The sequence below is a fragment of the Lagopus muta genome, chromosome 10 (assembly GCF_023343835.1).
Source record: "Lagopus muta isolate bLagMut1 chromosome 10, bLagMut1 primary, whole genome shotgun sequence".
NCBI lineage: Eukaryota > Metazoa > Chordata > Aves > Galliformes > Phasianidae > Lagopus > Lagopus muta.
Window position 1 is genome coordinate 8,743,518 of NC_064442.1, and position 27,047 is coordinate 8,770,564.

The 27,047-nt window shown below is 38.4% G+C and overlaps 1 protein-coding gene across 15 annotated transcripts in view; it reads right to left on the minus strand.

Moving 5' to 3' along the window:
- The window catches only part of ADAMTSL3 (ADAMTS like 3), a 188,618-nt gene that overhangs the window by 11,300 nt on the left and 150,271 nt on the right, over positions 1–27,047 (minus strand). For all 15 annotated transcript variants that reach the window (XR_007379190.1, XM_048956750.1, XM_048956741.1 and 12 more), the window contains 8 exons: positions 23,010–23,139; positions 21,790–21,982; positions 21,015–21,194; positions 20,209–20,362; positions 14,851–15,931; positions 12,631–12,758; positions 12,198–12,326; positions 1,189–1,371 (listed from right to left, as the gene is read on the minus strand). Coding sequence is in view for 14 of the 15 variants with exons in the window: in XM_048956750.1 (XP_048812707.1) it covers positions 1,189–1,371; positions 12,198–12,326; positions 12,631–12,758; positions 14,851–15,931; positions 20,209–20,362; positions 21,015–21,194; positions 21,790–21,982; positions 23,010–23,139 (2,178 nt within the window). In the remaining variant the exon portion in view is untranslated. The remainder of the gene's footprint in view (positions 1–1,188; positions 1,372–12,197; positions 12,327–12,630; positions 12,759–14,850; positions 15,932–20,208; positions 20,363–21,014; positions 21,195–21,789; positions 21,983–23,009; positions 23,140–27,047) is intronic.

The following is a 27,047-nucleotide window of genomic DNA, read 5'->3' on the forward strand; positions in this document are numbered from 1 at the left end:
GGTTCTGGTTCATCCCTGGTAAAAACACGTGGCTAATGGCAGAAACTTGTGCTGAAGAAAAGTGCTCTACAGCTGAGAATGTGTTTTACCAAATACTGCTACTGTGTGCTTCGTATCTGTTGTAACTTCCATGGAAATAAATAGGAGGCATTACATTTGGAGTGACCTACATAAACGCTGAAACAGAAGTCTCCACAGAACTACACTGAGATCAGCCCCATACTGGCACTGAGCAGCAAACAGCTACTTCCCTTGTCAGTTCTTAGCCACTTCTACTAGAAAAGGCTGTACAAATTGTGCTCTACAGCTCAGCTTCCCCAAGTCAAGCAGGAATCATTATAATAATATTCCGCTTTGGAACATGTGAAATTTTGACCTAATCCAGGAAAACTGAAACCAAGAAAACAGCTTCAGTCTATGCTCATCTCCACATAGAGACTCTTACTATGTCTCTGGTACCTCTTCCTTGGCCAACAGATCCAAACATACTTAACATGTGCCTTACATGTGTGGTTAAGAAAGAAAACTTTGTACCGGGATTGGCCATGTATGACTGTGTTGTACTTTGTACAGCAAAATGGTGAGAAAGTTAATCTCCAGAGCTGAATAATCCATTTACTGGAGTTATTTGCAAGGCATGATTGCGTTACAGAGTACTGGATTGTTTATCTACTAACAACACAGTCATTTGAATGGAATTTTTCTTTAAATTTTCTACTTTGAGTTAGCAGATCATGCTCAGATTTTTTTGTTCTCACTATTCCTTTGTTTTATTGGCCTTTATGATTAAAAAGGAAACACCACCACCACTTTGCTTTCATTTCACTACGTTTCCCTGCAGTTTCCTCCAGCCCACTTTGTTTCTCTATATGAAACCACTAGGCACAGTGCAATACGACATCGGATTTAGTTGTCTAATGTGTTTCTGGGCTTAAGGGCTGACACTTATTGCCCGGAAGCAAGAACACAGAACAGTTTTTGAAGAAATCACACATTAAACTGTACCCAGATCCAGTATTACAGGAAACGTAAAACAGTGAACAGCTCAGATCCCATGGAGTAAGATCCAGTCAAACATTCCAAGTTCATAAGAAAGTGTTAAATAATCACCCACACCACCCCAAACTAGTTTATCACTAGAAAATTATATTAAATGTTATCAGTGAGGAATTCTCATTTAGCACCTACCTCGTAAGTGGAGAACGGATGCAGCCTCAGCTTTTCCAAGAGCATTAGTTGCTCTGCAAGAATATGTTCCTGCATTTTCATAGGAAACATTCCTCAGAAATAAAGAGCCATTCGAAAGAAAGAAAGAATTAATTGGTAGGATGCCTTTCTTCGTAAACCATGTCACATTCGGATGGGGGACACCTTTAAAATGTAGATAATTAAAACATTTAGGATGAAATAAAATATATGATCTATAGTGCTGTTACCATAACAGACAAGAATCACTACTTCCTTCATCATTTCACAGATAATGTAATGACACAGCAGCAAAACTGGCAGTTTTTCCATTCACAGACAAAAACTTTTTTGTTTGAGGCCTATTAATAGTTCAGCATCCCACTGAGAATAAAGGGTAAGCACGGTAAGGCAAGCTCCCAGAACAGCTTTAAAAGCTGCTACCAGTCCTACAAAAGCAACATGATCATGTATCTCTCCACTAAAGGATGTGAGACTGCTAACCTCAGTCAGAACCAATTAACATAACTATCTGCATCCCAGAAAGCAGGAAGGAAGGAATTAATATGATGAAACAAAGCAGAAATAGAAATTGAGATAAAATGTTTCTCTTGAAGGAAAAGCTTTATATTTATCCATTAAAATAGAGAATGTGACACCCCAAAAAAGCCTCTAAAAACTTCTCCATCTAGCAGATGTCATAAATGCAGCTTGTAACAACGCAGTGTGAAGGAAATGGAACAGAAAAAGCTATTAAGAACTAAATTAGGGGCTCAGTTGTTAAGCAATCTCATTTACTACACTACAGAAAGCCAAAGGTCTATCATCCTTCTCACTGCTAAGCTTGACTACTGAATTATTCCGTATTCAAAGAAAACTTATTCTAAATTTTAATCGATGAACGGACTTTGGATATTGATTTTTAATTAGGTGGATTTTCCAGTTGCACAATATTACTTCAGTGGAAGGACTTCTCCTGTTTTCTTTTCCACAAACATTTGCCATTAAATGATATTTTGAGAGCTGGCAAATCAGGCACTTCACTGTTTGCACTTCAGTAGAGCCGCCCCAGCAGGAGTGCTCTCCCAAAGCTCCAAAACCTGGGACAACTCTGTGGGTAGGACCAACATGTGGCACAATGACCAGCCTCAGCAGTGTGCAAATGCACAAGGCATGAGATGGTCAGAGCATTTAAACCATCCTTTACCTGAGCTCTGTTTTCTGGTTTAATTATATTGATTGGTGCTCTCTGAAGGCTACCAGAATGGTCCTGCTATAGAAGCTGACCTGAATGTGGGACATTTGGAAGTCTCAGCCATACTGAATGCTAATTCAGTCTCCTTTCTTCACAGATCATTGTGCAGTATTACTTTACAGATGATGTCTTCATGATGTGGAATCGCCTTTAGGAGCAACTTCAACATTTCGATCACTGGCTTAGCACTTCCAATGCACACCTCAAGATTTTCCTTTACCGTAATAAGAACCAGACAAATTTTTTGGATCCTGCTATGTCAGCGAAGGAAAAAGCTCCCCATACCATTTTGTCTAGAAAGACAGCAGACAGAAACACTCTCCCGCATAATCATAGTTTTAAATTCTAGGCAAATTAGCAACTGTTCAGTGCTTTCAAACTCATAAGAATGTGATTTACTGAATACAATTGTGTAAAACAAGATACAGATCTGCAGAACGCACAGGGATCCAAAAAAACCAGGCTGTTTTTCAAGTTTCCAGAAGAAGCTTTATGCCACATCAAAAAATCCTTCTGGAATTAGGAAGAATTCTTGTTCTAAGGGTCTTTTTTCCATTATATTCCATATTTCTGGCTAAAACGTATCATTCTCAGACACATTTTCCTTTACAGTGTATTTTCCAAGGCCATTCAGGCATACATTCTTTCAGTACGGATGGGCTGAGGAGGTGCCATAAGGATGCTGAGCTGAGGCCCACAGATTTGCAGCCAACCTACCCTCACTGGCACCAAAATCCTGCAGGCTCATCAGAGCCAAAAATAACCAGAAGCAGCACTCTGGGAGAGGCCCGAAGTCAAAAGATTTAAAGTTGAACTCCACAACACACAAAAACATGAAAATGCCTGCAAAGGGTCAGATTTAGGCTTTTAACCTGGGCCTCTACCAAAATTCAGCCCCAAACATCATCCCATGATAGTCTTTTCTTTGCTTGCATTCAGAAATGTACCCCATCCCTGGGATTTTACTTAAATAAAATACTTCTTTCTTCCAAACTTGGTTTGTATTTATGCCGGAAAAATTGCCATGTCTCTGTTCCTTTACGTCTCTCTCTCATTCAAAGTGATGTTGAGCCTTAAAACCTGAACTGGAGTTCAGATTGCAGAAGAAATCTGCAGAACAGCTTTGCCTCTCATTTTAAATTCAAAAATTGGGTAGCTGTCACACACCCTTAAGTCAATTTAAGCTACTAGCAAGTGATTCCTCTTCTTTTCTCTTAGAAACTGTATATATTTCTCTTCAGGGGAAGCAAGCGGGTGGTACCACACACACACACAAGTAAATCAGATCATTTCTCAAGTGAATACTGTGAATGCACAAGTATAAATTTCAAGTCTAAGAAAGAGAAAGGAGGAAAGAGATCTTCACGGCCGTCCAACAGTCAGTCCAACTGAAATGCACAGTTAATCCACCCAAGTAATCTTAGATGTGCTGTCACTTACAGGAAAAGCAGAAAAGTGCACTTAGAATGATAGTTGAATGCATCATGGAAAACCAATACTGTTAAGCATTATGTGCCGTTAACATACGTTGCCATTATAAAGCAGAGCTGATGTTATCTAGATACCTTCAGAGTGCATTCACAAATCTGAGTTTGTGCTGAAAACAGCGGTGAGGATAATCAGAACATCTTCGGACTGTATTTTATCCCAAATTGCCAACAGGTAAAATTAAATCTCAGTTAACAATTTTATGTGAATTGTGCACAGTCTTCCTTCTGAGCTGACCTACTCACAGTCAATTCTGAGGATCCTTCAAGTTTTTCCATTCCATTTTTCCATTCCTCCCCTTTCAGAGAGGAGTTCAGGGACCTGTAACAGGCAGGTTGTACTTATCCTGCTGGAGTACAGAGAGCAGGGAGGGCACGGCTCTGCACACTGTACAGGCAGGACTCAGCTGCCTGTCAGAAAGCAGGGGCCTCCACCTCTGCCTTTCAGGGGAACCCAGAACTGGAGAGCACAAGTGTTAAGTCACGTTTTCAGAGTCATGCATCCAGAGAGATGGGGTGCACAATCTGGCCAGAAATAAAAGACTTTAGTGCATACTATCTTTTCTGGAGTTCCTATCAGGAGAAACTTTTCCTGTTGGAGAATTCCAAAAAAGAAAACCAACACTTTCTGGCAATACATTCACCCTTCTCTGCTTAAAAGTGCTTTGCATAATCCTTCCCACAGCACAGGAAGCAGTGCAATCCCAGCATGCAGTCACCATATATACACTTGCACTGAAAAAGCTTCCATCATACAGACTTTTGATGCCTTTCCTTTTGATATTTGACCACATATTTACTATTCCTGAGGTAAGATGCTGCTTCCCTGCCAGTACTTGGCGCTGCACATTGAGAGAAGCCTCATTCACCAGCTCTTGTGGGAAAGCAGACAAAATATACAAAGCCCACATTTCTCCTGTGACAACACTCTTCACTGTGACATACGCTAATTTTCCTTCTCAGAAACTGTATGATACAGTGCAAGCGTACCATAAAAAATGTTCTTTAAAAAGAAAACAAAAAAAACAGTCAAAATAGTTAAGGCCTTTCTATTCTAGATGGCTCAGAAGACACAAAATCATTCTGGGAAGCATTTCTTAGACCTTCTCTTCTGGACAAAAAGTAAATCTTTCAGTTTGCAACCTTGGAAGGAAGTCACTCCCTATATACACACAAAAAAATACCGCTTTCAAGCTGAAGAATTCCTAATTTGATTGCCAGCCAATACAAAAACAAGAGGTAAGAGATGGCTGGTAGCCACCTTTGTTTCCTTCATACCCCAACTTCACTCGGATGCAGCTGACGATGAGCCTAAAGGTATCGGCTCACCCAAATTACCAAGGATTCAGAATCCCTGAGTACAATTTAGATCCCAGTGAGAGCTGGAGGTGAAATGCTTTGCTGACTTCAGCCAGCAGCAAAATCGACCAATCATGATATGGTTCCAAGTCAGGAAAGAACTTAAGCACAGGATTAAATTCACCCCTAATAGAGAATGCAATTAAACACATGCTTCAAATAAGGCATGGCTACAATTGTCTTCTATGAAAAAAAGATGCATTCCTGAATGGAGACCTTCTCAGACATAGAAAAACCTTAAAAATCAGAATCTTAATCTTGCAAAGGATCCAAATGCTCTGATGTTAAAAAATTTCTACTATAGACCTAAGCAGCTATAAAACTTTAAAATTAGTCTAATCTATTTTTCTGACATCAAGAACAGGTTATTTTCCACTAGCATTGGAGCAGCTCTAAAATACTCAATGTTCCATAAAAAAAAAAGTCATTTTCCACCATCAGTGGCCCTGGGACAGCAAATGTTATGGAAAAAAACTCTAGCTCCGGATGGGACTGTGAAACACATGTTTAAAAAAGGAAAAAAAAAAAAAAAAAGGAAAAAAAAAAAGGAATCTGCACTATAGGGTGCCCTTAAAATATTCAGTGTTCAAAAACAAATTTCCTCCAACCTTGAAAGCCCTATGAAATATTACACACCATAAAAATCTTGGCCTACTAACTAGTCGCTCTAAAACACTGGATTTGTCTTCAGATATTTTTCCCCCAGCTATGTAGAATCTCATAAAGTATTCTGTATTTCCCATTCAGGAGCAAGGCAGAACTGAGGAACTGTGCTGGCACAAATCACTCTTTGCTGCAACTCCTCTAAAAGCGTAGAGGATAACTGCACCTCTCTAAATTTAGAGCATAACTTCATGTGTCATCTTTCAGAGGAAATGATTCTGGGTCAGTGCGATGCACGTTGAAAGCCATCTGATTCTGCACCCCTAACACCTACCGAACTTATCGTAACTTACCGTTCAATTACTTTGATTGATAAATCTTATTTTCTTTAGCACAAACTGCAAAGTGCAATTTTCATCTCAGTTATGTTTGAGCAGTCCATTTCTCATGGACCCTAACAAACCTACTGAAATTACCTGCACGGATCTTGCCAACTTCATCGGGAATAATGGATGGACTGAGAGCCAGAGTGAGACATTTTGGCCCTTGCTATGATCTTCCCTCCTGCCTTCTGATACAGCCCTGCTCCTTTACAATCTGTCAAAGCTATTACCTCTACCTCTTCTATGCAACAATCCCTCTTCCTGGGTGGCAGCAGCATCTGGCACGGTTTTGATACACTTACCTACAGCTGGTGACCTCTTTGGAGGGATTCCTGGAGCAAGACCCCTCCTCATCCCACCCTTGCTGCAGCTCTGTCAAGTGCTGTTTAGTTCTCTAGCTGTCAGCTCAAAGAGAACTTAATCTTTTCTCCAGCTGTAGTTTAATACTAAGAATTTTCAAAACCAGACATTTAAAATAAGGCAACTAAATAAGGTCTGAGTCAAGCGTAAACTCAGAAATCACTGCTATGCAAAATTTTCTAGTCAATCTCCTGCAAAGCCTTCAATGGTGCACTTCAGAGCAGTTCTACAGGTCAGCACTACTATCAGAGGCATTTTCACCCAAGTCGTTACTGATCACACTTTCACATGGCTATAACGCCAAGAACCCCGTTAGTTACACTCATAAAACAGACATGGTCAGGGATTTGGACAATATAATTTTATCAGAATTATGTAGGAACGATCACTTTTAATCAGACCTGAACTCCATCTAAGCCAGCATTGTGTCCAATGATGGGCAGCTGAGCAAAGAGAAATGATGACATTTAGTGAATGACACTTGCTCAATGTATTTTCCTGTCTTCATCAACCAGAAGCAGCAATTAAACCACCATACATGTTTCCTTTAATATTTCCCTTCTCTCCTTATTTCCGGTACCACTGGGATGAAGTTAGCAAACAGGACTCATCACAGCTTTTAAAAATTGCCAATTTACATTTTCTGATTTGCCTGTTTCTCTGCCACTAGTTTTGATTTACTACTATGGTCATTGCTCAGGAGCATGCCAATGCTCACAGGGAACTCATCATCAGAACTGCACACACCTCTCTCTCAGTGGCAGCCATTCAGATACAATTCCTCCTGATTGCACACACCCATATTTAAGATTATTTCCTCTATACATACATTTATTCTGAAAATAATTCCGAACATTCTCTGACCTCATTTAGCAATTAAACATTATCAGTGTTATCTTCATGAGAAGCTTTAGATCTGATAAGCCTTTATAAATCCTGATCCTTCACAACTTTTGCTGTTTCCATTCTTTTTCAGAACTTTTACTGAAATGTTGAAGAACACAATTCCTGGAGCAGAGTCTTGAGGCGCATTGTTTGTGATCTCTCCTCACTATAAGATGTGACCACGTGCTCCTTTCCTGTACTGATGATCACAAACAAGGTACTAACTAGTGAGATAACCTCACCTTTTATACTACTATGCCTTTTTTACAAAACTTTGCCTAGGGAAATTCTTGATAGTTTTTTACTACCAAAGAAAGAAGTGCCAGGGGAATACCCACATGCTTGCTCAGCCTTCCAGGAACTCTAATAGAGTTTAGAAATCTTACCTTTTTCTAATAAAATCGGCCTGAATTCTTAGTGAATTGAAAACCTGAAGTAAAAGCCTACCTGAAAAACGTGAGGGACAGGGAAAAACACACATCAAAACAAGCAATGGTGCAAACCACGCCAATCCATGTATTTTTCCCCACAGATTACATTGTTTCTATCTACACTAGCAAGTGGTGGGGAGCGTCAGCGATGTTCACATTACTTTGAAATACTTGGTGGTTCCCTCCCGGCCCTTGGATATACTGTCCATGAGTATTTGAGGGTAAAGTCTGCAGGCACATCTTTCAATTCAGTTCCATCCAAAAGGATTTAGTTTTCAGGCTCCCAGACTGTTCTGAGACACAAAACAAAGCATAACTAAGTGGGAAGGAGTGAAAGATTTACTGCAAAGCTTATGCCAGATCTGAACTAAAACTCAAACGTGGGTGTATTCATATTAAAAAGAAGCACAAGATCACCAATTTCCCATCATTATACAAATTATAAACACAGTCATGCTTTCCTCATTAAAGCACAACTTACCCCTTTAAATCTTTGCTAACTGCTTTTAGAAATACACAAAGAAAAGAAATATACAGTGTGCTATGTAACAAACTGCCATTCATTGCTGAGATGTTTTCTGAGGAGTTAAACATAGAAGACAAAAAACTGCATCAAAGCACAGTAGGTAAATGAAGGAACAGAAGGAAAATTGAATTCTTGGTTTATACGGATCTGTTTCAATTTCCAATAGTGACAGCAAGTAGCTTGTCCATCTTGACGAAACATCCGTGAGTAAGGATGACTTTGATTCAACAGGCTTTGTGTATTCCTCACTCCTTTTGAAAACAAGTGTTATTCTTTGAGAGTCAAAGTATATTCACAGGTATGTAGCATTTGGATCAACATAGAGTTTCTACACCTAAAAGCCTCCATCCCAAGTTATTTCAGAGAGCAAAATAACGTGTAGAGTCTAAACAACCACGCCAGTATACGTCCTTTCTGTTCTTTCACCAGAAGGTGGCACACAATGCACATTTTATGTATGTATTTTATATATGTACATATATATGTCCGTACTACTTTTTTTTCCTTTACTATTTTACTTCAACTTAAAACTTTCAGGGTATTGCAGTAAGTGGATTCTGACGGTTTCAGTTTATTTTAGTAATAATTACAAGAAGATATTTTCTGAAAATACAATAAATGTTATCCAAGAGCAATTTGGAGCAATCAGTATTGATATTTATAACATGTGTGTTGATCGAAAAGGTCTTGGCTGTAAGAATGGAATATGAATCTGTCCAGAATGTTATGAGTATCTTCTAGCATATGTACGTGTGGGAGCTATAAAAGTGAGTTTATTATAATTAGTGGAAAAAAGTTTTATTATACATATTAAAGATAGAAGAAGCTGATACTACCAGCTTCAGCTATTTAGCTACATTTTCTTGCTTGTTCCTTCTATTTTTGTTTTTAGGATACACTGATCTTTGGTATTTCTAAATGTTTATCTGAACACAGTTTTAGTGTGCAAGAAAGGGCCAAAAGGAACCAAATCAGTAACATGAAAAGGAAGAAAACTGCTAGTCTGCTATCTCAACTGGCTAACACTGTATGTAATATTAAACTTCACATCCTCTCCATTAAAAGCATCAAACAAGACTGTCCTGTGTTGCCTGGCCTAACGAACCCCGAGCCTCTGAAGTGGAACATACTTGGTTCTCCTCTGGCCTTGAATAATTGACGGGAATGTTGTATAGCTGTTAGCCAGCCAGTACAGGAAGCAGGAAAGTGAATCTTTTCCTACTACTTCAGCTCCTCTCTATCTTTCACAGCCCTTTGTCACACAGTTGGGTAGCTCTACTTTCAGCCAGAATTCCACTCTCAGCATGATGTTCTCCCCTAATTGAACGATTAACTTACCTGTTTTGCATATGTACACCATTTTTATACCTTTCATAAAGAGAAAAATAGATCTTTCACAACTAGAGGCAAAATGTAGAACTGAGCATGTGGATTTATTCACAGAGGAAATCATGGCTTGAACAACCGTAAAGGATTGTAGGCTATTTAGCCTACAGAAAACAAACAAAAAAAACAACTCCAAAAGCCTTAGAAGACATTGCAGCCAAGAAATGCAGAGGTAATTTAAGAATTCTGCCAGTGGCACAGCACTAATATTCTTCATGCACACAGGATACCTCATTCCTACAACAGTTTTTCTTTTGCTCAGCTATGTTGTGGGCTAGAAAGAGACCAACAGTTCCAATGTATCTGCCTGATGTCACTGAGAAATCTGCATGGGTGAATCTGTGCTGATGGATACAAGCAAGTGTAGAGCAGAACATGAAGTCATATGTGAAGACACACACAGCTACTTAGAAATATTTTGCTTACGATGCACAAATAAGTTGTTACCACCAAGAAAACATTCCCTTCTTTCTGAGTGCTCAGGAGAATGGGCAGTGAGGAAAAGGCACCCCAGAGCTGGGGTTAAGGTGTACCTGAAACTCAACTTGTAATCACTCTTCTGTTACAGTCTGCTTTTAGAGACCCTCAGCTGTCAGTCACATTCAACCCCTGTCATTTTTATGTTAGATATTCATTATGAAGGCGTACTGCGGGTTGTCACTTCAAGGAGAAGATTACTACTGTAAAACTACATCTGATGAGGAAAGAACTCTTGCAGACACACATTGTGTGTTTGTAGGAACAGATTTTTCAGACTACACAGACATATTAGAAGATGATTAGATATTAGATACACAGACATGTGTGTCTTCTGATTCAAATGCTCACTTGTCTGATAATTCACATGATATTTAATTGGCACTTACATCAAAGTTCCCGTTTTACTACACTGCAAATGGACATATTTTTGGGTCCCACCCTATTAGACAAACATTAGCTGAGAGTGTTATTAAGTTCAATCTACTAAAGTCAGTAGTATATTACTTTTCATAAGGGAGATCAGAAATAACTCTTCTTACATCATTTCATAAGTTTTTCTGCCACTAAGCTAAGTGAAATTTTAAGACAGACCAGCTCTATTTTATTCACAAGCAGTAATACTTACTTCCTTGGCAATGACAGGAAATAAAGCAATTAGATAAATCATTTTTGAGTCAACACTAGTGTCTTACCATAACTAAAATTTGGCTCAGTAACATACACAGTATAAAGCATTTGGAAATCTATAGTCCCACATGAAAATATTAATTTATATTTAAATTGCTAACTGCTTACCCATCCTAACAATATTAATATTAACTGTGTGACACTAAGTCTCTGCTGAATTTGAGATATAGGTCAGTTATACACAGAGTTGCCAAACTATAGTTGGAAAATATGACTTCATCAAAAATTAGCCTCGGTACAACAGTGAAAGCAGAGTCACATGTCCCAACATACATTAGCCTGGCGCCACTACAGTATGCAGAATTATTTGTATAATATTTCTATCAGTATTCTGGTACAGTATCAACACTTCCTGATACACAGTCCTCCAGCAACAAGTGTGAAAGGAACGCTGACTTCTCTGAAGTCTATTTGCATTCAACTGTAATGTTCACTGTTATCAGCACTTTCATGTACGTTCAACAAGGCACAAAAGGCAGATCTTCACTTATTAAATATTTGACAGAATATTGCCACTGTAAGTTAAATCTTACAAATTAAACTTAAAACGTAGCACGGATGGGACTTAGAATATCTACCTTTCCTACACAGAGGACTAGAAAACAAAATAAAACAGCGAACTGCTTAATGCACATAGCTCCTGAGTAACAGTAACGCCACTCGACAGATGTTGTGCTAGACAATATACTTTCATGGCTCGGCACTTTTTGTTTTCTTACTGCAGCTGCAGACTGATGGCTCTGAGAGGTAAGTTTACCTCACTGTCAGGTTTAAAGTTCTATTAAACTACGGCTGGAGATTTCATTCTCAGTTTTAACAATGGTCTAGACACATGTGCAGCTCAAGTAGGGATAATGGAAAGTCTCTGATGAGAGAGTCAGCTGGCTATGCCTGCTAATGCAGCAATATAGTTGTTCACTTTGGTGGGCTTTAAGCTCTGTAGTGGAGCCTCAGACATCTTGATGGAAAGAAAACCACTTTCAAATGAAAGCCTGTTTGAATGCATAACACAAGTAAAATAAAGTGACACGGTAAAGACACAGGACTGGTTGGGTGACATGCGTAATAAGAAATGACCTCTGAACAACGATTTGCTGCCTTGGCTGGTAGCTTCTTTCAAAATTTTCTTATTGTAACATTACAAAGAACTTCAGAGGAGCTCTTGCTTACCTTTCACAGGACATTCAACTGTAATATTTGCTCCAATTTTTGCTACGATTGCACCTCCAACAACTGCAGAGAGATTGCTGGCTTCCAAATTTGTAACGTTCAACATGGAGAACAAGATGACAGGAACCTCTTTGAAATGAAAGAATCGGTTTAAAATCGGTTTTTAAAAAGTTTAAAAATTATTTGACTTAAGTATAGATGCTGTGTTTAAATTCATCACGTTTGAGACAGAATTCTGTTTGCAAAGAACCACCCAGAACTGTGTTGAGGTCTGCTCTGGTTTTAGAGCAACAAGACTGTCTCACTGTTACCTATTAAATCAGGCAGGATTTCATGGACTGACAGCAAAAGAAAATATTTCTAATTGAATCTGGGATAGATGTTTATACATAAAATGAATGCATACCCAATTCCAAGGATGTTACAATCCTACCTGCACGCAACAGTAAGGATGTTTCCATATCAAAACCAAAGTCATTAACAACCAGACATCCATATGTACCAAGTTCCTTCTCAGTAGGACTGCGAATCTGCACTTTTCCAGTGGTGTCCAGGATCACTCTGCAGAGTATTCAAGAAAAGACAAATGTTACTGCCTGGGGACAAACACAGCTGGGTCTTCTTGCAAGAGTTACAAATACAGCACCAAAATTCCTCCCTAGGAATTTGTTGTTCTAGATCAGTGCACATAGAAACAGTTCTGCCTGCTCTTTGGTGACAAAAGGAGAGTGTTACAGGATTCATGCATGGAGGGATTTCAGATATCCTTCCCCTGCAAAGGCACACTCTAATGGCAGCCCTTTGGAGGGCAGCAAGTTTTATTGCTGCTAACTACAAACTCTCAGGAACATCAGCACAATTAGTATTAGGCTTGGCAAGAAATCCATTTCTCCAGAGCAAACTTTGTTTTCAGCAGAATCATGGAGTTTGCAAATGTATGGTCTAATCCAACTTCCAATTTACTGCAGTTTATCTGTTACTCTTAACATTAAATCTGAATCTGAATCATCATTAAATCTGAAATCTTTCACCAGATTTCTTGGATGTTCTACCTGCCATCTCAGGGATAAGATATGAGAGATGGCTTCACAGTCTGAGACTGAAAACAGCAGCCTTGATGTTTCATAACTGTCCACCTTGTTACCTTTCTCAGCAATATGTTATATGAGTTGTGCCATGTACTCATCCAAAAGGCCTGCAGATTTGGCATTCTCCCACAGAGTGCATTTACAAAAGGAAGAGATGGACAAAAACATCTTAAAGAGATACTTGCACCTCAACCAAACAAGTCCAGAGTCCTCTCATGCACGTCTGGAATATGGCCCTCTTTCACAAGCCTAACAGATATACAACCTGCTTCTTGCTTCACAGCCTTTTTCTGCTGCAATACTATTACTATTTAAGTACATATATTTATATACATAGGCACATGTATGTATAAACAATCATACACACGCTCACATGTAAGGGACATTTCTCTGAAAAAAAACAAGAAAGAAAACTGCTCGCCAATATATCCTCAAGTGAAAAAATACCAGCTAAAATAAAGACAATTTATGAAAGTAGAATTAGGGATCAAATAGATGCTCACAAATAAATAAAACACCATAATATCCAAAAAAAAGAAAAAGTATCACAACAAATTAATGGGAAATTATGCATGGTTCACAAACTAAACATAACTGCTGAGAGCTACATGGTTCCAAAAACATTTACGGTTTTAACAATGGCTTTGTTTGGTGTCCTTGCTTTAATTGATAGACCTGCAGAAGTATATTTTTCTTGGCCATATAGTTAATCAGTTAACTACGTTGAGAAGTATCCAAAAACATCTTTATCGTTTCAGAATCATTTTTTTCATTACTCAAGAGCTAGCTACAGCTCCAAGAGGCTCTCACATGAAGGTTGTGTCAGTATTACCAGGTGAGCATCTAACTTGTCAGCAATGGAATAAAAGCATTTGCTGAGTCTTAATATATGAGCATTACATACATACGGCAGTAGTTCTTCAGTTACAGATCTCAAATAGGATGACATTACAGTTTTGGGGTTTTTTTTGTATTATTTTGTATTTCATGGCCATCAACAAAAATATGTGCAAGTTTTAAAGCATTAAAACAGATGAGATTTTTTTTTTTTTTCACAAGCAATTGTTCAGCTAAAGGTATTTCTAAAAAATTTACTGTGTGTTGAAGGATGGTGAAGATAACACTGATATTTCCCCTCCTTAAGAGGCATCAGAAAGACTGATTTTCATCTATACAATGGCAGAACTTAAGCCTACTGTGTTTGGTATGTGAACAAGTCCACTCAATTGTCTCAATTTAACTGATTATGAACCTGTTCATTTTCTGATGCAGCTTAAAAGATGCACACTTAGTACATGCAAATCCCTTCACGTAGTAAAAGAAAAAAAGTCATTCACTGCACATAACATTGTGGAAATGGACATGCACTGGTGAAACAAAACATGACAGATGTCTGAGTGAAAAAAGATCAAACTGCTTAAATAAAAGGCCAGAAGGCATAATGCTAATGCTTATCTCATTTTTACAACAGATTATGTTTTAATATTAAACAGCAGGATGTATCTTAACAGTTCATGGTAACAGTAATTCATTCAGTGATTGGAAAAAAAAAGATATTCACTTACCTCTCAGAGGATTTTAATGTCTCACCATCTTTTGTCCAAGTATATTTCACTTCACTAACACCAGCTGTTTCACACAGTAGATTGACAGATTGAGTATTCTTGGTCAGAAAAACTGTATTTCCAATTCGTACAGTTAGTGTTTTGTTAGAGGAAACTCCAGGAATTTCCTTTTGCCTCATAATAACTGGAACCTTCTGGTCAGACATTAACTTATCCACAGTTTTTGTGCTGAAACGATCAGATTCGTTTGGTGATTTGCCTGTGAATTTTGAGGCCAATTTCTCATCCTGGGCTCCCTTCCATTTTTCAGTGGTTGATTGTGGAGGCCTAGATAACTCAGCGATTAACTGATAAATGACCTGGGACGCCAAGTCATCACTGACGTCTCCAGTTTCAATGAGTTGACTCATGTTCCTTATTAGTTCTTCAAACTGCACAGTGTCCATGCTGTAGGCACCCTGGAGAACTGCTGCCTCCAGACGTTTATTCTTGAATTCACGAGAGCTAAATACTCCTGCTGAATTACTCCCAAAGGCTTCGAGATTTCTCAGAAATGGTTGATCGTTTATTTGCCTCTCACCCAAATAGAGCTCATTTTTCTTACTCCACATTTGCCACATTTTGTTCATTTTATGCCATTTGGCCCCAAAGCCGTTGGCCTCATTGTGATCTGCATTTGTGATCTCACTGGCGTGTTTTCTAAGACTTGGTGGTTCTATCAATCTGTTGTCATTACCAATCAGTTTGAGCACAAATGTTTCATGCGCTGAGCCTGCAATACACCGGTACACACCAATATCAGTGGCTTCAAGACTGTGTATTTTCAGTGACCCTGACTTAGTGATGCCAAGTCTTTTAGAGTTTTGTAAGTGTTGCTCATCTTTCTCCCACCGTATAAGCGACTTCTGGAATCTTCGTACGGGGCACTTAATTACAACAGAAGTTTTTGGAAGTAAGTAGGCACGGCTTCCTATGGTGAAATTAATGCGCTTCTCTTGTCTCGTCTGAATGTACACACGGTGAATGCTGATAATCCGAGGTCCATGAGTAGAGGATTTTTCTGGAAGCTTTGGTTTAATTTCTGAAATAAAATGAAGCCTTGAAAAGTAACTAATCATCAGCACTCATGCATACAAAATCTGCTTCTCACAGAATGGCTGACAGAGTTCTTCCTGACTTTGTTTAAATCAGATTGCAACATGCTGAGCTTTTATCTGAGTCACAAAAATGCAAAAATACGGACAAGATGAAACCATGGCATTCCCCTGCTCCAGCCAAGAATTCTGTTACTTCTTCCCCCAGACTCCCAAGTATGAGAAAATGCAGACAACATTTACCTATACAAAGGACATAGATGGTGCAAGCATACCTAAATATATATATTATGTACTATTTTATACTATATACATAATCCTCTTATGGTTATGTTTCCTATTGCTGCCTCAGAAAGGCTAGGCATGAAAGGGAATGGAAAAAGTGAACAAAAAAAAAAAAAAAAAAAAAAAAAATTTGAGCACATTATTACTTTCCCTGCATTTGAGCACTGTTGAATGCAGAATGACCTAAATAAAACAAAATCTATCTGAAGAGCAAGGCTCCCTTGGACTGCTATTTAAATTGTTGGCTGGCCATGCTGGTTGTCTCAATAAGTGAAGCCAAAAAGCAACACAGGAGGTGAAAGGAACCATCAATGAAGACACAGTGCATGCAACAAGCAGAGCCACCCTGCAATCCTTGACTGAGGGTAATTTCTTCAGGTTGAAAGATGAGGTGTTTCACAGTGCTGTGCCAAAAAAAGAAGGGAGGGAAGGGGAGGAAAGAGGAAAAAGTCAGAAGCTGGAGAAGCTGAATACAGCAATCAGATGAATTAACACGAGCAGACAGCAGCACATAAAGCGCCATGCAGACAGGATACAGAGACACTGGGTGTTACGAAGCTCCTCCTGCGTTGTTCTGCAGGCAGCTGGATGTGGACAGGTTCCCAGGAGCTGCCTGAATGCCACCACCACAGGAAGGCTTGGCTTTCCAGCAGCAGCTGGACATCATGTTGGAGAAACCATGAGAATGACTGCAATGCTACAGATACCACTGCACTGACTCACTGCTGGCAACTACTGTGCCCCATTATGATCAAACAACGGGTCTTACTAAGAAAATAGCAGGTAGGTGTGAAGCAAGGCACGTGAGAAGGGGAGCGAGGCACACACCCCTTGAGTTCATTCCATGCACAATGAAATTGGCCAGCTGGGGAGAGCTGGGAAACACTCAGCACTGGTGCTAGAAAGCAATCCAATTGTATTTGCTGCCCAGCCTTCTGGTATGAGACAGAAAAACTCAGCCTGCAAATCAAGTTGAGGAGCTAGGAAATGGACACACAAATCAAAATGCTTTCTCAACGTGCTTGAATTTGAAACCATTAGTACGATTTCACTTGGTAGGTACATAAATAAAATGACAACCACATTGATGGCACACAAATAATATTTGAAAAACAGCATGCTTCTTAATATACATATGCTTCAAATACACTGTGAAGAAATAGGTGAAAAGCTAAATGTTTCTAGCATTCAATAAGTGTGTACACTGTAGAAACTACACCCTAGAGTGCATTCTTATGCTTATAAAACAAAATGATTATTTTCAATGCTTTGGGTAATGAGTTCAGACCAGTGGGGATATCATGGTTTCATAATTACACAGCTTTTATATCAGTATTCATTATCCAGATATGTAGTTCCCTCAACTGCTTTACATGGTGCAACAAATAAATTGCTTTAGGCACTTGGTTTACTAAAATTATTAGGCTAGTGACCTGTTTTTAATAAGTGATTGGGCCCCAAATATTTATTTTAAGGGAAACGTTCCAATACTAAATTTTCAATTTCCAAAATCCAACTTACAGACACAGTAAGTGTAACTTTAAACACATGAAATACTTCAGGCTGTGCTCTGTTTACACTACATGTTCCAACATGGAATTAAACCCATTGTGTACTTATAAATATGTTAACAAGTCTCATCCATTTCATTTCTTTAAAAAAGAAAGACCACTAACTCTCATTAGCAGTTCAACAGTGAAGGGTGTATACATTTTTACTGGCGCCTTGTGATCAAGTTTAGGAGTGAAATAAAGTTCAGAGCTGTGGATGGCAGGCCATATAGATATGTAATAGGGTCATATAAATATCTAAGACCACGTACGTATTTCTAGATCCTTTGTAACATCCAGTATTGCAGCTGCTGAGGTAAGGGGCTGTTCGGGAAAGATTTTTCTACAAGGTCAACCTTACTTAATGATTAGATTGTACTGGAGCCATTGGACCTCATTATCGCCTGGTACAAATCCATCTGAGTCTCTGACCTCTAATGGTCCTGTGCAGCTTTAGCTGGGTGTCAGGCCCTGGTGACCTCAGAGCAAGACAGGTGTTGTTTCTTTTTTCTTAGTGATCACGGACTCAGGAACATTCTGATTTAATGGGACCAATATTAAGCAGAGAACAGACACAATTATTAATCCCACTGTAAAAGATCAAGCCTGAAAAGCCCCAGCACTGTCATGAGACAGCAAAAAAGGAGGAGCTCATTCAAGCTACAGATGAGAACAAAGAAGCCTTAATAGTATGCACACCACTCACCACCAGTGCCTCTGCTTCACTCTTTATTGCTAGCTGCCTGTCTGTCCATGGGCCACTCTACATTCCTGCCTTCTCTGCACTTCCCATTCAAGGAGTCCTGAACCTATAGCTGCAGGTGCAACGCCTCTTGCATTTTTCTTGAAACCAAAGCCCTGCGGCCCTGCCTCCTCCTGCAAAACCCAGATCATGACTAAGGGTATGGATACATCCCACAGCTTCCCCTTCCCTCGCATTGTGCAGCCAGTGCTTGCCAGGCAGACCTGAGCTGCAGGGGTTCTCTTGTTCCAAACAGTTCTGGTGATGAGCAAAAAACCAGTGCTTTTATTTGTCCCTTCAATCCATACCCGTTCAGTATAATCTCACTCTCCATGCAACCCAGTGTCCTGCTTTCTTGGCACTGCAGTGGAAGCTGACAATATAACTTGAATATCAGTCTGTGCTAAGCAATTTGCAAACTGGCCACACTGTCATTCAACTATCCACAATTAATTAAATTCAGATAGATATGCAGCTCAAAATATTTTATTAAACCTTATGCCAAGGACATTCCTGAAAGTCCACAGGGCTTTATTTAAGTGGAGCTTTGAACCTCAGGTTTTTGGCATGTTAACCTGAAATGCAGGCCAGGAAAAGAAGTTTCATATTATGTATGAATCAGTAATTATTCTATTTTTTATTTTATTTTGTGAGTAATTTTAAAGCAAAGTCTCAACATTTATAAATTAGCTATTTCTTGGTAGTTGCATGAATTGAGTCAAAACACGTTCATTTTTGTGATCTGTGATCAAAAACAAGCTCTTGGTCTTCCCCAAACCTAAAACTGATTGTCTTTTTTCCTTTCTGTTCAGCTCTCTGCTTCTGAAGCCTGCATACTGCTACTCTCCTTTATAAAGGAATGAGAAGCCAAGTTAAGGCTTAAGGAAACTGCATTTAGAACTCCCTGTTCCAAATTATGCATGTAATTGAACATGTATTATATTTGCAAGGTATTTCCACAGCTGTTACGCATAAGCTATTTGTGCAACTACCATCACTATCATAAATATATTGTGCCTAAATTAAACAATTCCTATAGGCAGCTTTTTCTTAAAAAAGATAATTTATAGAGAGAAATAAAATACTGGATTTTTCAAGGACTGTTTGTACTGTCACCACTTCCTGCAAAGCTCATGGACTGGCATTTTCATTTCTACAAAGAAAGATGTACATTATACATAAACTTATCACTGGCAATACGTTTCAGCTTTTGAATTCCACCGTGCAAAACTAAAAGTCCGGTTTAATACAAATACACAATGAAAAAAACAAGCCAGAACTGCTTTCTTATCTTTTCTAATGTCCTTCATAATTTATACTCCATTCAAACTCCATTTTTAATTGTTGGCTTGGGTCAGTGGTTTTGTTTTTGTTTTTGTTTGCGAATGAGATAATGGATAAAGGAAAAATAATCAGAGCAAGTGTAGGTGAGTATGAGAGTGAGAGGCCCAAGAAAAGTGTGTTCAAAAAACACTCCTTTAGATCATGACCTATACTTCTGTCTTGTAGAAAATAAATTAAAAACAATCCTGTTATCACTGGCCTACTGATTATGATACTCACTTTACACCAGATTACTGATGTTGTTAAAGTACAGGCAGACGAGTGAATTGACCTGTATACAGATTTTACTGTATAAACAGATCATTCAAAATCAGCAGGAAACTACATAAAGTAACATACTTACTGTTGCAGGCATTCATTTGACAAGACCTTACAAGCAGTGAAGGAGACAAACCACTACACATTGATTCATTTACTGCAACATATTGGCCTTTTGCTGTTCGGTTTTGGCAGGCAATTTTCCTTCTCTGGATTCCAACACCACAGCTTACTGAGCACTGTGAAAGGAAGGATGCAAACTAAGCTTGGTGTCCCATGGCACATATACTAATTTGAAACTGAGAGAGACAAAGCTCTCTACTCCATATGAATCCTTGTGTTATCAGCACTTTTCCAAGCAATAAGAATATTAGATAGCTAACTTGTTCCATCAAGCAACTCAGGAACAATTAAAATAGCATAACCATATTTCTTTTTGTTTAACCGCAGAGAAAACATAGCAATGCAATCCAGTATCTAAGAGAAAAAACTCAGCATGTTCAAAAGAGTCTGCGTCAAGTCTCTCCATCCATTCTCTTAAGTTTGTACTGCACAAACTTTTAGTTCTGTCTTCTAAAGAGCCTTCTCAAAAATCTGTTTGAACAGGGAGTTACATTAAATGGGAAAGAAAGAGCATGACACAACAAAACAAAGATTTGACTTTCAGAAGCCATTTCTCTCAGCAGCTCAAACACAGCTCTGCAGGGGGGATGTGAACAGCCTACTTATAGGCAACTCTACGCATAGTTTAGTCCCGACATACATCCTGTGAAACCTTCTGCTACCCTGTGAACTTCCTGCACCGATCACCCACTATTTACCCAAGCAGATATCGTTAGAGATCACGTTGCAAGTGAAGGTTTTGGTTCAGACTTGTTGGGAGCTGCTCACCTTGGACCATTCTCCTACAACCAGCTGAGGAGGACAGTCCACTTTTGCGCACGATTTGGTAGTTGGCAGTTTGGGTTCCCGGCAGGTGTCATCAGAGTGTTTCAGGAAACTTCCATCTGTCAACAGCTGCTTGCAGTACACTTTACGGGTCTGAATCCCTCCTCCACAGGTACGGGAACACTGAGAAGAAAACAGCATAACATGCACACCTGCACATGCACCTGTGCTTGCACACCACACCGTTAAGATTACACAGACACTGTAAGACTCCCCGTAATTATGCTCTGTTGAAGAATGACATCCGGATTCAACAAAAAGGCAAGCAGCCTGTAGAAGATTCTTCAGATAAAATGTTTACCTAATACATTAGAATTGAGGAGAACCTAACCACTAAGTTAAAAACCACTATGGAGTAGAAATCCTGAAGAAAAATCACGCGTAGATTTGACTGTGCCCTACATCAGCTAATATGTCTCCAAAAGCAGATAATTACATTTGCTGTGTCAAAAGAAGACCGATGTCTGCACTAACTGATATCCAGCCTTCTGATTTCCTAAAAAGAACTTTCGACCTCATCCTCTCAGTATTCAATAGCACAGTGGTGAGAAGACTTTTTTTTTTAAATCTGGATTAACTTGTTCCACTGAAATTAGTTGAAAATCTTCAATATCAAAGTTTAGGAGCTACCAAACATGTTGTTTGGGATGAAGAATTTTAAATACCTAGACAGAGGAACACTGCTTACACTTAAACTCCTTCTCTAACCCAGTCATACCTGTTGCCATTCCTCAACATGCCAAACAGGGGGACAATCAATCTGGTTACAAGCTTGCAAAGAATGAGGCTTTTTGTCTTTACAATCCTCAGCAGCAACAGTAGATCCTCCTGGCTGCTGGCAGTATACATCTCTCGTCTGTATCCCAACTCCACAAGTTGCTGAGCACCGTCTCCACAGACCAGTTTGCCACCTGTTCCAAGAACACATCCATCTTTCAGTGAAAAGCTAAGGAAAAATCATACCCAAAAAGAACTTAGTAAAAAATAACAGAAGATATATTGATTGATAGATGGCCAAAACATTCTTTTGGTTTGACTGTAAGGCAAAATTATAATCTAGATTTATAAACTTTCAGGGAATAAAGAAATGCGGAAGTTACTCACAATAAAGTAATAAAGGCTTATATCCAAGTAAATTTACTGTACTCCATCATTTACATGAAAAATGAATGCTTCTCATAAAAACAAACAGCCTGTTGGCAACCTACTGATAAGTACGTTTGTAAATGTAAATACATAAACAGACCTTTCTTACATTTACAAAACATAAATTATGTATTCATTTTTTATACTAAATCCTGCTCCTATTAACTTTTGTTCTCTACCTTTTGCAAGATTACGCTCCTGTGGAAGCAGTTCAGAAACAATGCACCAAAAGATCAGTATGTCAGAGACACATATGGGACAAACAAGGCAAAACTATCAAAGATTCATTTGCAAGTGACCAAACTAGCTAGGTTTACTTGGATTTGGATTGCTTTTATTCTTTCCCTGGGATTCCCATACAACTGTAACAAACCTGTAAGAACCGGATGGGGATACTAAAAAAGCATGAATTCAAAGTCACTTTAAGTCATAATTTCACTGATTTTTTTCATCCAGAAAGTAAATATTCTTTGCTTCTTAGTTTCTCAGTTAAGTCTGTTTTTTCCACCCCTGGCAAACATCTACACGAAATAAATCTATTTCAGAAGATGGCAAACATGAAAATGTGGAGTGGAAAAGAAGTAAAGATCAAAGAATGAAGCAAAACAAAACAATGAAACCAAAAACCCAACAACATAACACAAAAACCTTGTTTTAGACTAAAAAAGTGAAACATCATCCCAAAGCAAGATTGCAGTTCTGCAATTTGACTCCTTTCTGTGAAAGACAACATTTATTCAAGTCATATTAACCATTTATTTGCTTCAGTACGATTCCATTATCACAGTGTACCTTGGAGGACAAAGCTTCATATTGCAAGCATGAGTCATTGGTGGTGGTCTTTTGGAATTGTCACACAGGGTTTCATTGACAGCTTGCTTTGTCTCTACATGCAGACACATCGCAATGGCTTCTTGTGTTCCTGGAAGGAAAACACTCATGAGACACTGAACACAGAAGAGATTTTTGTAATGCTTACTCTCCAATAACGCTCAGTGAAAAAGCTCCAAATACTGATTTTGATGGCAGGCTTAAAAACGACCTCTTGAGTCAAAAAGAACACTGAGATAGCTTATATAACTTAAACTTCAAAATTTATTTGTCAATTATATGCTGAAATGTGCTCCTGTATTATTGAAAAGGCTTGATTTGGCATTCTAAATCTCTGAAAACAAACAGAAAACAGATTACATTCTCTGCACCATCAGATGTTGCACCTGCTTGGTTTTATAATGGTCTCAAGCCATGAAATGGTTAATTGCCAAAATTAGGGTACAAGTTACTCCTCACTTACCTTGACTTTCATGAGCTAGAGATCTGCAAAAAAGAAAGGAATTAAAAACACGCAAAAAGTTTGCAGAAGTTAGGAGAGTCTGACTGAATGTAATCATTCTGACAAGAGTCCTAAGAGGTATGATGGTTCTGTTGAAGGCAGCAAATCTGACCCAGACCAGAGCTTCCCTTTCTTGTGACCATTCTTGGCACCTTCTGATCTGCAGCTCTTACTACTTGCATCTTCTAGGTAAGCAGTAATAGTGATCATAAACCAATATGCACTGAAAATTTGCATTTTATGTTTTCCAAGTAAAAATGGCACCGTTCAAAGAATTCAAATCCACTTCCTTCCTATCTTTCACTTATTCCCAGTGATTTTGAAGGACAAAAAGTCGCTTTCAACAGCAAGTTTTCTGTCTCTTCTCATGACCATATTCTAAGATTTCAAGGGGGCTGGCATTTTAACCAGAAACCTTCAGTAACAGCATCCTGTTACCTATGACATTAACTCAAAACATCACCACAATTGCTACACAAAAGCTACTAGGCTACTACTCCTGTACCTCTCAGTTGTACATCAGGAATGGCTTACTAACACTGTTGATCATTATTTGTTCTGGTTTCAGTGAACTCATTGGTTCATTTGACACAAAGTTTTGTGTCCATACCAAAGGTTCATATTTTTCTGTCTTTTACAACACTTTCATGAACAATGTCATTCTTTTCATAAATCAGCCTTTCCTCTACCTACAAAAAATTCTTAAGTAGTGGAGCATATAAGCCAGTCCAGGTCACAGTACTTCTTTGGGGTATTTGAATCAGTTCAACTATTTCAGACACTTTAGCAGGTACAGAGCAGCAGTGATTTTTCACAGTGACATATTACAGTTTCTTTCAGGCTCTCTGGTAGACTTCTAGATCCCCTCTGGGACTCATTTTCAGTTCAGAAAGATCCTGTTATATAAATGTTTTGACTGCATCTACAAAGTCATGAATTTTTATAGAACAGAAGACCTGACCTTAAATGTGATTGACAACCTATTCCTGTCTACTATATCAAAGTATCAATAATTACATTAACATAGAACACACACATTGAGTAAATCGTATTTCACCCTCAGGGTTGAGAATAAGCCTTTAACAAATATCATAAGGCAATAATGCAGATGTGAAAATGCTCAAGCAAGATAAACCAATAAACAAACTTTTTTTTCCTAGAACTCTACTATTTTGTTACGTACAACAACAAAAGGAATCAAATGTTTTCTGTCCAATTGATCAGTATGCATTTGTTTAACAAGAGCAGCATTCCTGTCTTCTCACTTAGACATGAAATGTCCACCTGCCAATCTCCAGAAGAGAAACAAAGATGCAGAAATTACATTCTGGCAGAACGAGCCTATGAATTACATTGTCAGACAAGGAATGAAGCAGACATCGAGTATCCTCACAATCTCTATTTCAGGTCAAAATCTACTCTGTGCTACACACCTTCAACTTTGCTGATCTCACTGCATTCCTGTGGGAAGACATACTCAGAGCTGATGTTGCTCTGTTCCAGGCTGTGATAAGTAATATCTTAATATCTCACACAAAGGAGGGGAATGAAACGAAATTCCTTTCAGACCATCTAAGTCAGCAGTAATCCCATAGGAACTTCATATCACTGTGTTATAAAAACAAAACTGGTCAGCCAAATGAACAAAAGCCATGCCATTCCAGGTGACTGCAGCTTGCCACCTGGAGTTCATTAAAGCACTTCTGCCTTGCAGAATGACCTACCTAGCTTTCACTGAGTTACCAGAAGAACATGCTGATATGCTATCTTCTATTTGACATAACTGCAGAGCAGTAGTAGCAACTTCTCCCCACCGAGGCCTCATTTCAAGGAAGGTGGCACCTCGTTTTGATGCAGTAAGCACAAAACAGGTATTGCAGAGCTCTTAAAACAGACCACAAACCTCCCTTCCTGTTCCTTAGTTTGCAGTTTAAGGACACTGTTCAATAAATAACTACAGTTAATTGACACAATATTTGCTTGAACTTAACTGTCAAAACGTCTCAAAATTAATCTGATTTCTCTTCCTCAACTGTAATTTCACGTTAGTTGGGAACTTCAGTCGTGCATGAATTTTTTATTCTACATAAATTGGAAAATGGAAAGATCTATTATTCAAACAAGCAAAGTTTTACATGTATGACTTTCTTGGCTTATAATATAAACATAGTAGATAATTTAACTAAAATATTATGTATGCAGCAGGGAGCTTTAAGTATTTTTACAGTAATATGATGCCCTATTGTAGTAATTATCCTACTATTCAGTGAAACAGAATATTTTCTATTTTAACCCAGCATTCAAACCACATTCATTTACATTCTTTTATAAGCTTTTCTGTGCAGCGAAATACACAGTGTATGAAACTGCGTTAAGTGCTAGAATGCTAGGGAGAGAAAAAAACACTTTCTGCCTTCTTTTTATAGTGAAAAGAAAACGGGGGTTGAAAGTTGCTGTGCGTGTAAGAGGACGAACGTCTTCAAGTCTGTGTCTTGAAGAGGAAGGACATTTATTTTTATTAGACAGACTCATTTTGATGACTGCTTAGAAGTATGAACTATCAACCAAAAAAACTCAGAAGAAATTCCAAATCTTACATGTGCTTTAGCCTCTCTGCAAGTCTATTGCCACTGGCAATGCTAATGTATACTCCTGTAAAAGAATACAATGTATATATTATATATAATATTATATATAATATATAATATACAATATATAATAATGTATACTCCTGTAAAAGAAACAGCTTTTGTAGTCAATGAAACGAGTCAAAGGAGTAATCAGCTACCAAACTGCTGACTACTCTACAGAAAATGTTCTCAACTTTATGTGTGAGCATGAGCCTCACAACAATCATTGTTTTTTCCTAAAACTCTTACATTTGGCTTGAATCCATTGCTTTTCTAAGAATCTCAGGTTTCTTATAAATCAAATAGCAAACTTCTAGCCATTGTGGTCCAGACAAGAGCCTAAAAACACAGCTTGACTGTACCCTAAAGGTTCCAAAGCCACAAGCTTTGGAACAAGGAAAAAAATAAAAAGGAAATGCTGATGTATTTATTTTTAATCTCACTATTTTTAAGCCAATATAATGATCCTGGGGGTCTTGAATTGCAATTTTTGAAGCATTTAAAATATGAATAATAATAATAATGATAATTACATTAAATTACCAGAATTAATCTCTTGTAAAGAGACATTTTTAAACCTCTTATGTCTATAGTAAAGGCATTTCCAGAGCAGACATCCGGGAAGTATGTGATTATTTTTTAAGTGGAGAGCATCTCTTTGAAATATTGTAGAGTAATTAAATGATTGACAGCACTAAAAAAATGTTGCAGTTTACATGAACAATTCTTATTCCCACCAAATGTACTCTTCATTCTGATAACAGCTACTGCATCTCACTAGTTAAACTTGTGCTTGTGTTAAGGACTCTGGTATCAGGGCCAAAGGAGTTCATACTGAAAAAAAAAGAGGGCAAATCCTCAGAACTC